The sequence below is a fragment of the Quercus lobata genome, chromosome 4, assembly GCF_001633185.2.
Source record: "Quercus lobata isolate SW786 chromosome 4, ValleyOak3.0 Primary Assembly, whole genome shotgun sequence".
Lineage (NCBI taxonomy): Eukaryota > Viridiplantae > Streptophyta > Magnoliopsida > Fagales > Fagaceae > Quercus > Quercus lobata.
In genome coordinates, this window is record NC_044907.1 from 92,203,434 (window position 1) to 92,216,027 (window position 12,594).

Below are 12,594 nucleotides of genomic sequence, written 5' to 3' on the forward strand. Positions count from 1 at the left end.
CATTATCTGATCACGTGGACTGACATGTTGGTTCCAGTTGCTAGCGCTAAGGCAAAGCTAAAGAAAATGCAAATGTGAGCAAAATGAAAGTTAAATGAGATCATTTATATAGGTTTTTTTTTTTTTTTTTTAATTTTTAATTTTTAATTTTTTTTTTACTTCACTTATCTAATTTAAACAAATGTATGCTTTTGTTTTGAAAAATAATTTATAAATTTTTTTCACATAAAATAAATAAATTGAGTAATTTCTTTTTAGTTAATAAATAGGGATTCGAACTCAAAATTAAGCATGATTTTGTCTATTTGTCTTCTTCTAAGAGTATTTTCTGTGAAGTTCATTGAACTTTTTTGTATAAGTTTATTATAAATGGTCCATTTTAATTGTAATAATTATATAAAATTTTTAATTATAAAATTTTAATATAAATCTAATTTTTATGAGTTCATTAATGAAGATCATTCTATTTAATTAACTCAAATAACATGATTTTAACTATTATTTAGTCAATAATTATTAGCATAGATTTCTAAAGGGCTAAAAAAATTTAGTTGTTGTGTTATATAAGAAAAGCATAAGTTAATCAAATAAGTGAATAAATTCAACCTTATTTGAAAAGAAAATGATAGATTTCTCAACTTTAGCTCAACATGATTGCACATCAAGTATCCATTAGTCAGGCTCTATATATTAATGCTACATAAACAAATAATGTTTTTGTACAATATTAATTTAGCATTTGATGAAAAGCTAAATCCTAAGCTTTTTTTTTTTTTTTTGACAAATGAAAAAGAAAAATGCCAAAACACTGCATTTTTTATTAATTAAAAGCCAAAAATATATTATTTGAATATAGGAAATTACAACACAATTTAGGAAAGTACAACCTACATAAATTGAAGACCTCGAGGTTGAGGATGTTAGAGAATGGAGACTCTTAACACCGCGCACATTGGTGTGATGATCGCTCTACAAGTACAAAGTTCATGTGGGGTGAGAGGGACAAGGCCTAGGGTTCAAGTTTTTAAAAGAGAACTACATACACATATACACTTAGATTAGGCTAAAGTAAAATTTTTATCTTGTATCAAAAAAGAGAATAGTGACTCTTGTTTCTATCAAACACCTAAATAGGTATTCCTGTCCTGATTCAAGATCTTAAATGCATAAATCAAGTTTTTCTAGTTGATTTTGTGCATTCTTGAGGGTGCCATCATATTTGCTGGTCTTGCAACCAAAAGAGAAATTGCAATGTAGCATTTTTCTTTGAAAATCCGATCCATCTTTTCCTTCTTCACCATATCATGCCAACTCCTTCCGGGTACACCTAGTTTGAAACCAATGACCAACAACTCATCCATAAATGTGCCATTCAGAAATAACAAAGACTGCAGAGCAGATACAACCATGAAAAAAAGAAGAAGCAATCTTCTGTTTTGGATGAAAGAGCAATTCATTAAAAAAAAACAGATGTACAATCAGTTCAAAATACAACCAAACAATACAACACCAATACAGAAACAATCTACATTGCACCATAAACGTTACAAAATTAAATTTGCAAATCTGTTAATTCAAGGAGAAAAGGACCATTAACTGCTACTATTCTGATGAACACGAAATACCCCACAAAGACAGCATATTCTCCTGTTTTGAATAGAATTGCAGTAACTGTTACATTCAACTTTGATCTTCACTTCCCACCTGATCATTTTGACCATAGCCTCTTCAAAAGGTAGTCTTCCTTGATGAATACTAGCATTCCTCTGAAGCCAAATATGACACACAGTAGACCCCAATGCCAATCTAGACACAACAGATTTCTAATCATAGAGCATAATCTCAGGCCAAAGGAACTTTGGATTTTATTCGGCACCTAGCTCATTATGGTTCACCTCATCCTCATTGAGATAGAAGAATTACAAAATAGGTATCAAGATTAGCACATCACTACAACATTCGGTCTTTTGTGGACAGTCTGTTGTGAACCCTTAGCCAGCCTATAAAGACATGCTTTGGAATTGCTTTGAGAAACCAGATGATCTTCACCATTCAACCTTGGGGCATTTCTACCTTATACAGTTCCATGCACCTGCAAAAGAATATTACATTGTTTTCTCATTAATCCAAATGCCTATATTTACTTCCAATCTCAACCAGACCAAGCTTACTCTGAATGTTAAACAAACAATCTTGGGACATATAACAAAGAAAGTGCCTCCAGCAATACGAAAGCTGTCTAGTAAAAGCTGCAAGTACCATCTAATTGCATCAGATTTTGTGGCAATCAGAAGCTACTATAACATAGTACAAAGCATTACATTCTGTACCGTCAAAACAAAATGCAGTCTCTTGGCAAATGAAAAAGAAAAATGCCAAGAGACTGCATTTTAAAAAAAAAAAAAAAAAAATTTAAGGCAGAAATATATTATTTGAATATAGAGAATTACAACACAATTTAGGAAAGTACAACCTGCATAAGGATGTTAGAGAATGGAGACTCTTGTTTCTATCAAACACCTAAATAGGTATTCTTGTCTTCCTTCAAGATCTTGAATGCATAAAAGCAGAAGAAACATAACAAGTTTCATAGCAAAACCAAAAGCAGAAGAAAATAGGTCCTTTTTCTAAATAGATTCACACCCAAGCTGAGTGTATGTGTGTGTGTGTATATATTCTTTTTTTTTTTTTTTTTAAGTGAACTCAATAGAGAAAGCTCAATTGAATAAGCCAAAATTCAGTAAAAATAATTTAAAATCGAATATCTTCACGAGCACCTTGTAGGTAATTTGTCAAGAATATATTTGCATGAGTTAAGCATATCAATTCCAAATCTCACTTACATATATTGTTAGAATATGTAAAATAGAAGTTTTCAGAATTGAGACTGAGAAGGAAAGACAACAGAAGTAATATTTTCATGGTTCAGTTTGACAGCCACACTTATATTGGAAAACCCTTGACTAACTACATTTTTATTTTGTTAAATTTTATGTTAGAAAGAGTCCAACTAAGGGTATAAATAGGAATACTTTAGGTCCATTATGAAAATCTTAAAACCATAACAACAGCTAGTTGTATTGCAAAATCAAAGTATTCTACAAAAGCATGATCTACTCGATTTTAGACATAGCCAATTGTACTCTAACATATATGTCTTCATCTCATTACATCAAACAAAGAAATATGATCTATCAAATGAAATCCAATAAAACAAAAAAGGGACAACAATGATTCATTCAAGCTTGAGACCAATAAAGAAAAGAAAAGGCGCACTCACCTTTCATGGACGATTGTTATGCCACTGCTTGCAACTACATCAGGAGCCACTGACCGTGAGTGAGATAGGGAAGAATGAGAATCCACTGGTGAGTGCATTCTAACTACATTTCTTCATCTCATTACATCAAACACAGAAATATAATTCCATGAAACGAAATCCAAGAAAACGAAAATATACAGCAATGATGCATTCAGGTATGAAACCAAAAAAAAAAAAGAGAAGCACTCACCTATAACAGAAAGTTGTTTTGCCACTGCTTACAACTACTTCAGGAGCTGCTGACCGTGAGTGAGAGAGGGAAGAATGAGAAACTGCTAGTGAGTGCAAATATAGAGCAGCTGAGGCTAATATACTCAACAAAGCAAAGCCAATTGTTGATTTGCATTAACCTTCCACCAAAACTAATAGAAAGTTAATAAGAATTTCGTAAACAACAAAACCAAAAAATTTAAAAATTTAAAATAAAACAAGCAAGTGATACATATATATATATATATAAATATTTTACTTGCAATAAATTTCCCTGTACCTTATTATCAAAAAAATTCAAAACTACTTAACTAAAATTTGGCAGGGTAAGTTTGGGTGACATTGCAATATAGACTTTTGGAGACTTGTACCGCATTGCTTGATGTGGTGCATTTGGCATGAAAGGAATGCCAGAAGTTTTGAGGGATGTGAACGTTTTACGCTAGAGATTAAGTCTTTTTTCTTGCAAACTCTTCTTGAATGGAGTGTGGCTTCGTCTCATTTTTCTTGTTTTTCCCTTGTTTTACTTGATCATTGTAATTTTAGTTCCTAAGTTGTGCCCCCATGGTACATCCCCAGTGTACTCAGGTTGGCTTTATTTTTAATAATATTTTACGTTACTTATCAAAAAAAAAAAAAAAACTTTTGCATTAACTATATTCCCCACACTTTGATGGGTAAACCATTTCGGAATTTCACTTCCAAGAATCACAATATTAACGTAACCATAGGGACCAAATATTATAGATTACTTGTGGATTTCCTAAAACCTAGAAACCATGATGTTTAGAATTGACATATATATATATATATATAGAGAGAGAGAGAGAGAGAGAGAGAGAGAGAGAGAGAGAGAGAGACCTGATGCATTGTTTTCGGTTTTTTTGATAAGTAAAAATGGAATGTGAGAGACTTGATGAACTGTTAATAGCATTCTCAGCACATTAAACACCATGTCACTTAGACCAGCCAATTTGAAGCGATTGAATAAGTAAAGATGTGGTTTTAATCCATGTGAAAATGTTTCCAATGAAATAAAACCATCTGCTTCAACCCAATCAGTTGTTGATGGTAATTGTGGCAATGAACAAAGTCTTGTGCAATTGTGTAAATAAATTTCCAACAATTTAGATATTTGCACAATACTTTCAAGAAGGCAACTAAAGTGATTTTCACATGTAATGGGTTTTTTGATCATATAACACACTGTTAAATGGATACTCTGTCTTTTGATGAGATATTGATGGTTCTTTGATAGCTCAACCTAAAGCAATAGGGAATTCAAGAACAGATTTATATATAAGCAACTTATTTCTGACAAAATTCACTTGCAAAATATTCTAAGAACATCCCAAATATGCAAAACTTGTCATGTACAAAAGACATTGGTCCTTCTCACAACTTATAAAGCGGTAGATGCAGCACAAATAGAAACCTGGAGAAACAACAACCTAGAGTACCACTTCCTAATATGGCCATCCAGAAATTACCAGTTCAATGATTGTTTAAGATCTTTGATCTTCTGTTGTGTCATCTCCCCCCTCAAGAAATCAAAAACCTCTTCACTTAGAAGCTGAAAGACAACAGACTATGTTATTAACATATTCCACAACCAAATTAAATGAACAAGAATAGAACAAAAAACTTACTTACAAAGTCTGCTACCAAGGGCTCATTCTTACGAATCTCACCGAATCATATCTATCGTTGAAAGCAGAGAGTAAAAGGTTGTCACTAACTCTTTACATTTTACACCTCTTTTAGGGTTCCACAGGTTGCATAGAGTTGTTTTCATGGTTTTCCCAATAAATCTCTTATCAGTGAAAAGCTTAGCCAGCAGACTAAATTGACCCTTCTCTTTCAGTGCTTTGGGTTTTGTCTCCACCAATAGTATAGCAGTCCCTTCCACCTCCGATACCCTAAAAGTTCTCCACATATCCACTAGGTTGTCTTCCAAATCCTTATCATCCCCCCATCACTGTCACACTCCACTAGCTTCCATTTGAGAAGGGAATAAAAAACACTTGGCCAATCCAAGAGACTTTCAATCTTCATTTACAGTGATTACTTCCTCTCCCTGTCCATGATTTGAAATTTTAGTTCCATTGAAGGATTCAATTCATTAAGTCGTTTAGTAGCCCACTCTCCCAACCTCAAGCATTCATATTTTCTACAAGCATCAAAGACTTTTGTCAACATTGGAACAGTGAGTTCAAAAGGCATCCTCTTAATGAATTTCTCCAGCTCATTTATGTGCCCATACCGACTATAGAGTTCAATCATACACTCATAGTGCTCCAACCGAGGCATGACATAGTACTTATTGCTCATTGAATAAAAATACTGTGTTCCCAACTCAACTAGGCCTTCATATATACAAGCAAGCAAAATACCTTGAAATGTGACATGATCTGCTTTTACACCTTCCTCCTCCATCAACCCAAACAATTCAAGTATCACCCTACCTTTTCGGTTGTGAGAACATCCAAAAATTATGGAGTTCCAAAGAATTACATCCCGTGACGCTGACTCTAAAAAAACTACGAGAGCATACTCAAGACAACGACATTTTGAGTACATGTCTACTAAAACTCCTCTGATCACAACATCCATCTCATAACCATTTCTAATCATAAATCCATGAATTTGTTTGCCATGCTCAAGAGAAAAAGTATTTGCACAAGCAGCCAAAAGGGTTCCAAACGTGAACTTGCTTGGTCTTGTCTCCCATTGCATCTCTGAAAATATTGTCATTGCTTGTTCACTAAGGCCGTGACGAGCATAGCTAGTCAATAAAGCATTCCAAGAAACACTATCCCTCCATTGACTTATTATTAGGTAAAACCAAACTCTGACACTTCTTAAGTTACCACATTTACCATACATGTCAAGAAGGGCATTGCCAACAACGAGATTGGAAAGGAAACCATTTCGGTATATAAAACCATGGACCTGTTTTCCCATTTCAACATCTAAAAGCCCAGCACACACATTTAATATTAACCCAATTGTGACATAGTCAATATCTTTAGTTGCATTGCGCATAAAAAATACCAAGTCCAGAGCCTCTTCCCATTGGAGGGAACGGGTATACCCTGCCAACATTGCATTCCAAGATATCACATTGCGTTCAGGCATCTGATCAAAAAGCTCCCTTGCCTCCCTAGTTTTCCCACTAATAGCATACCCTGATACAATTGAAGTCCAAGAAATTAAATCTTTTGAACTTAGCTGTTCAAACACCCTATGAGCATTCTCTAATTTCCCACACTTGATATACATATCCATGAGAGGACTTGAAACAACCTCATCATCTTCAAGACCCATTTTAATTGCGACTCCATGAATTTGCTTCCCCTCCTTTAGTGCAGATATACTTGAGCAAGCAATAAGTGCATTAGAGAATGTAAAGTTGAAGGGCCTAACAGCAGTCTGGAACATCTTAAAAAACATAAAGACCGCCTTTGTTCCATCATCCATCTCAAGATACCGCCTTACAATCACATTCCAAGAAACAGCAGTTGGATTTTTAATCTCATCAAACATTCTTTGGCCATCTTTGATAACCTGGCATTTGCCATATACATCAACAAGTGAACTCTCCAAAATTACATTCCCAACAAACCCATATTTCACAATAAGCCCATGAACCTGTCTCGAAAGACAAAGTGCCAACGTTGCACCACAAGACCCAAGAACACTTGCAAAAGTGACCTCACTCGCATAAACTCCTGATCTATTCATGTCCGAAAACAATGACAAGGCTTTCTCAGGATACCCACCTTGTGTATACGACGTAATCATCACATTCCAAGACCCCCCATCTCTTTGAGGCATTTCCTCAAACAGCTCCCTTGCATCAACTAAACATCCACATTTACCATAAGTCTCAATCGCTCGGTTCAGGAGAAACACTGGTGGTGTAGGGGAGAAGGTGACCAGATGGGACTCGACCTTCCGAGCTTCAACAATGGCATGATTAGAAGCACAAATTTGGAAGAGACTGGCATAAAGGGAATAAGGGAAAAGTACTGGAGCAGCAAAGAGAATGGAGACAGCTTTTTGGAGACGACCCGCTTTGAGGTGAGTGAAGATGGTGTTGGTTAAGGCTTTGGCGCTAGTAGGTTGAGTTTGGGGCTTGTGGGTTCGGCTGTAAAGAATGTGGTTGAGTATAGAGGCGGCACTCACACCCATGTAACAGTTAAAAGAAGAAGAAGAAAGAAGAATTGGCTGAAAATTCAAATACTAAATCATTATATAGTGGGTTTGCGTGATCTGGTTAACAGGTACCCTTTAAGAGTTTGCTCAGATAAGGGTTTACACCACCTGTGTAATCAAATAGAATTTCAACAGCTTTAGGGACATATAAGTACAAGTAAAAGACATAAACAAGCATGCTGCTCATGTTTATATACAAGGATCTAGGGAAACAAAAATCATGATGTGGCCAACAATTTCATTTTAACCATTAGATAATCCTTTCACACAAAAACCAAAATTTTGATTTTCATCTCTTTGTGGGTGCATCTTGCACAAATTATCTAGAAACTCCTTAACCTAAGCCACCTTTCCATGTTCAAGAGAAAAAATTGGCCATGTAAGTAGTAATAAACTAATTAAAATCCAAAGCATCGATTCTTTTCTCTAATTCTTTTTCCTTATACAATATAAAGATGAAACATCAATAACCCACAAAATTATTAAGAAAACAAAGGAATTGAGAACAAGACAGAGATATTAGTCAAATGTTTTTGTTGCTCACACTGTTTCACAATACAGAAAAACTAGACAAAAACTCAAACACATGTAAAATAACACTAAAATAATTTTTATGAGCTACTAAATCATTGAGGGATGAAAGAATGTCTAATGTTTGACCATGGATAAGGTGCTTATCATAACGAATGCTATCTTTAACTTTTCTCAACAACTAAATGAAACCCAAATGCAAGTATGAAAAGAAAAAAAAAATTTGTGCAAGTGACCATAACCACCAAAAAATATAGCTAATAATAGGGAAAATCTGACAGAAAAGGCCAATAGAAGATGATAGAACTCTATAAAAGAAAACAAACAAGTATGCACATAGCCTACAGAAATATGAAAATCTAATAAACAAATGAAGTTACATTATTAGAGGACTAAGTCTCAAAATCAAACAAAATGAGGAAAAAAACCCCACATAACAAAATAAGGAAAGCAATGGCAATAGGCAATCACCTAGCTTTTCTCATGCAACCTGTTTTGAGACTTGAATAGGGTTGATTGGTTGAGAGGTTGAAGTGTGAAAGAAGAGGCAAAAATAGCTGAGATGCTGTCCACCAGCCTTTAAGCTAACTTTTCATTAACAGATGCTAAAGAAACAATCTGTACAGCTCCTTGGTTGGAAATAACTTCCCGTAGCTGAAAAGAAAAGAAATGAGCATCACATACAGCGTAAAGTAACTCTGTTATTCATAAGGCTAGATAAATATGCTCAAACTTATGCCATCACCATTATGATAGACTTCTCAAAACATGTTTACCTTATACTATGCAATAAAATTTTAAAAATCATCACAGAAAATGTTCTTGTTATTTATATTCATTCCACAATTTCTTTACACTAGATGATATTGTCTTATGGGATAGTGATTTCATTCAAGAACTTGCTTACTTCTCAAGAGCTCTGTATCTGACAACTGAATATTTTGTCATTCTAAAATACCTTCTCACAATAAGAATGGAAATTATAATGAGTTGTGAATAAGAGGGGGAAAAAAGCAAGCCATTGTGTGCTTAAGAGAAAGTTGGAAGGTCCTAGCCAAAAGAGAGGAAAAGAGAGAGTTGGAAACATCATCAAGAAAATACATACCCCATATGTTGCCAATATGACCAATTTATCTCTACTAGTTATGTTCCTTTATGTCACATCTGGCACAGAAATAACCCCAAATTCCTTCAGGCAGTAGTCACCCAAGGCTCTTGATAGTGCCTGAAGAACTCAATATCAGCTCATTCTTCTTTGCTTCCTTTGCCAATTTTTCAGCAATTTCCCTTCCAACGTCATTCTTATAATTTCTCTTTTTCTTGATTGGTACACTTCTTGTAAATCCATCAAGAAAGGCGGGAGAAATCACCGTCACCTCTACAGCCCAATTTTACCCACCCACAATTACATCAGCTGCTTTATAATAACTTTGTTAATTATTTGAAATTTTATCTAACATACAAAATATCCCAGAACTTGTAAATTTATGATTATAAAATCAGATTCTTTTCATTTTATCTCTCAGCTAAACCAAAATTTATTGTTTCAATAGAACTCATATATTTACACACTAAGCAAATTTTCACTGCAACAACACACATGGGATGGAGGGACAATGTTATAATTAGAGGTAAAGCAAGCAAAGCAGGCACCACAATAGAAAGCCAAAGAAGTATAGTATAGAGATATCTAGCCATAGCTTTAGCTTTAGCTTTTGACCTCCTCTCAGTCTATTAGTTAAAATTGGGAGAGAAAAAGTCCTAGGATCTGGTGAGTAAAGAAGAATAAGAAGTGCAATGGTTTAAGGCATGAGGGAATCTGTTTATTTGGGTAGTGGCATGCGAACTTATCACCTCAAATCATGAGAGAGAGAGAGAGAGAGAGAGAGAGAAATAGAGAGTGAAGGGAAAAGGGTAAGCAAAACCCAAGGAAAGTGTCTCCTAATGCAGGCCCAAGGCAGAACTCCTTTAGCGTTGGTGTCCCCGCTTTGGGTTGTTAGCTATTTTGCCCATTTGCTTGCCTTGGGAGGTTTCAGAAATTAATGCAACTCATTCTTTGCAGCTTATTATGAGAGACTCATTTCAGGATATGGAGGACAGCGAACCTAAGGCATTGAAGTTCATTCTGCAGAATGATACTGAGAGGCAGGGGATAGATGAACTCAGTTCAGTGGCATGTGAAATAGTCAGATTGATTTAAACAGTAACAGTTCCAATTTTTGGGGTTGATTCAGCCGATCTCATCAATGGATGGAATGTAAAAATTGCTGAAATGACAGGATTACAAGCTAGTGATGCTATGGGGAAGTCCCTGGCCAATGAAGTGGTTTATGAGGACTCATGCAGAACAGTTGAAAATCTTCTATTTAGAGCTTTGCAAGGTAAATCTTTTTTACGTTAACAATGACATTCATTGAATTTGAGTTTACTATCTAACTCAAATATCATTGTAAACTACATTGCATTTCATAACATCTGTATGACACAAATAGCTTCCTGATCCAACTTCTATGACTTGTGTTGGAATTCAATGCATGCAAAACCTCCTCATTAAATCAACTTCACAGTCGCACATTTTAAGTACATGGTGTGGTAAACTTGAATAAATTTGTCCATTCTATAGTGACCTGAGCCATCTTTTTTCTCAAATCATCGGTTCACACTCCTTTTAACCCTTTACATTGCTTTAAGTGCCAAAGAAGCACTACCAAATGACTCTTATATTTGTGGAAATTCTAATTCTTCATTGCCATGCCTAAGCCATCCAAAGAAACTTCCTCTGACTTTATTTTTAAATTCTGTTTATTGAATGCTTTGGGGCACAGAAGAAACTTTTTTTCTTTTTCTTTTTTGTGAACTATGAGTATCACTTTGAATTGTATTACCGCACAAAGTTGTACAAAGTTATTCGGGCTAAATATTTGCAGAGATATGAGGGGTGCCCTTCAGACATTATCAGAAATTGGTGAAATTAGTTTTCTTTATCAAAAGTGTCTAATTAACTAAAACTATAAATCTATAATTGACGGTGAAAGTGGAGTTCTTATATCAAATCTAATCTCAAACAAAACAACAATAGCACACAAAGTTTAGAGAAATAATATAAACCCATATCAGCGTTAATCCTATGTAGAGAGAGAACCTGAAGATTGTGGGTGGCGCCGCCGAGTTGGATTGGAAGAGAAGAAGCGCCGCTGATTTGAGGTGGTGGGTGTGCCGCCGAGTTGGATTGAAAATTTGTAATACTGTTTCTTCTCTCTTGTGGGTATGGTTTTGTTTAGCAGCTGTCTGGTTCTTGTGGTTGGATTGGAAGAGAAGAAGCTAGAGAGGCAGAGTGTGGAGCCGTGAGACACAGCGTCAAGCGTGCGTAGATGGTCTAATGTGTTTTTTTTATATTTTTTGTTAGAGTCTGATGTGTTATTTTCTTTTTGTAATTTTTTTTTTTATAAATAAAAATCCGATAAAAATATAACTTTTAACTTCTATTAAAACATGACTTAGAAAATAAAGTCATTTTCCTGTTAATTTTTTCTTTTTGTAATTTTTTTTTATAAATAAAAATCCGATAAAAATACAACTTTTAACTCCTACTAAAACATGACTTAGAAAATAAAATCATTTTTCTGTTAATTTTTAAATTGCTTTATCCACTTATAAATTATAAAATAAAAAAATAAAGTTTTTTTTTTCTACAAAATAGGACTACTAAAAAAAAAGCCTAGTATTCTCAAAAGAAAAAATAATGAGTTAATCTCATATTGAAAAATGAGTGTGAATTGAAAGAGGTTTAAAGCATGTTTTGTATAACCAAGAGTTAAACCCTGTAGGGATATTGGGCTTGGGAGTTCATTATCTATTTTTGTTTTGGGCTTGTGGCCCAATCTGAGGATGAGGGGGTGTCCGAGGAAGGGTTATCTTTGCTAGAAGAGACTGTATTGATGAGTAAAGAGATTAGTCTTGGTCATAATGGCTCAAGGGGTGGGACGAGGATAAGCACATCCTCGGCTAACCAATGCTGAGGTCCGAAGAAGTTGTCCATTGTCCCGAGTAATGTTCTAGGAAGTTCCATTGATGTGGATAAGTGTTGTAGTGACATTAGACAGGGAGAAATCCTGAAAATATCTTAGGGGAAAGTTGCTGCCTCCACATTATATGCACTACAGCTAACTCTCTAGTCGCATTAATGTGGGGTAATGCCTGAACAGTGAATTTCAGCTTTACATCTATCATATGAGGACTTATGAGAAGTACTAATGGGACAAGTATCAACACAAACCGTCTGGCATACACGTGGAAGGTGGAAATGGAAAGGG

At 34.8% G+C, this 12,594-nt stretch overlaps 1 protein-coding gene across 10 annotated transcripts; it reads right to left on the reverse strand.

The window, feature by feature from the left end:
* Nucleotides 1–899: 899 nt before the first annotated feature.
* On the reverse strand, nucleotides 900–11,653 carry LOC115985462 (pentatricopeptide repeat-containing protein At3g26540-like). 10 transcript variants are annotated; one of them, XM_031108400.1, is made up of 9 exons: nucleotides 11,424–11,653; nucleotides 9,387–9,695; nucleotides 8,753–8,935; nucleotides 5,182–7,858; nucleotides 5,023–5,105; nucleotides 3,513–3,684; nucleotides 3,281–3,391; nucleotides 2,172–2,249; nucleotides 1,380–2,092 (listed from the first exon to the last, which is right to left on the reverse strand). In XM_031108400.1, the coding sequence occupies exon 4, from the start codon at nucleotides 7,724–7,726 to the stop codon at nucleotides 5,597–5,599; it is 2,130 nt and encodes a 709-aa protein (XP_030964260.1). In that variant the 5' UTR covers nucleotides 7,727–7,858; nucleotides 8,753–8,935; nucleotides 9,387–9,695; nucleotides 11,424–11,653; the 3' UTR covers nucleotides 1,380–2,092; nucleotides 2,172–2,249; nucleotides 3,281–3,391; nucleotides 3,513–3,684; nucleotides 5,023–5,105; nucleotides 5,182–5,596. The 10 variants fall into 10 exon arrangements, with proteins under 10 accessions (XP_030964262.1, XP_030964260.1, XP_030964256.1 ...); XM_031108402.1 differs by lacking the exons at nucleotides 1,380–2,092; nucleotides 2,172–2,249 and adding an exon at nucleotides 900–1,327; XM_031108396.1 differs by lacking the exon at nucleotides 2,172–2,249 and having other exon boundaries at nucleotides 9,387–9,659.
* Between the last annotated feature and the right edge of the window lie 941 nt (nucleotides 11,654–12,594).

Coding starts and splice junctions, on each gene's coding strand:
- LOC115985462 (XM_031108402.1), bottom strand. CDS start 7,726: ATGGGTGTGAGTGCCGCCTCTATACTCAACCACATTCTTTACAGCCGA.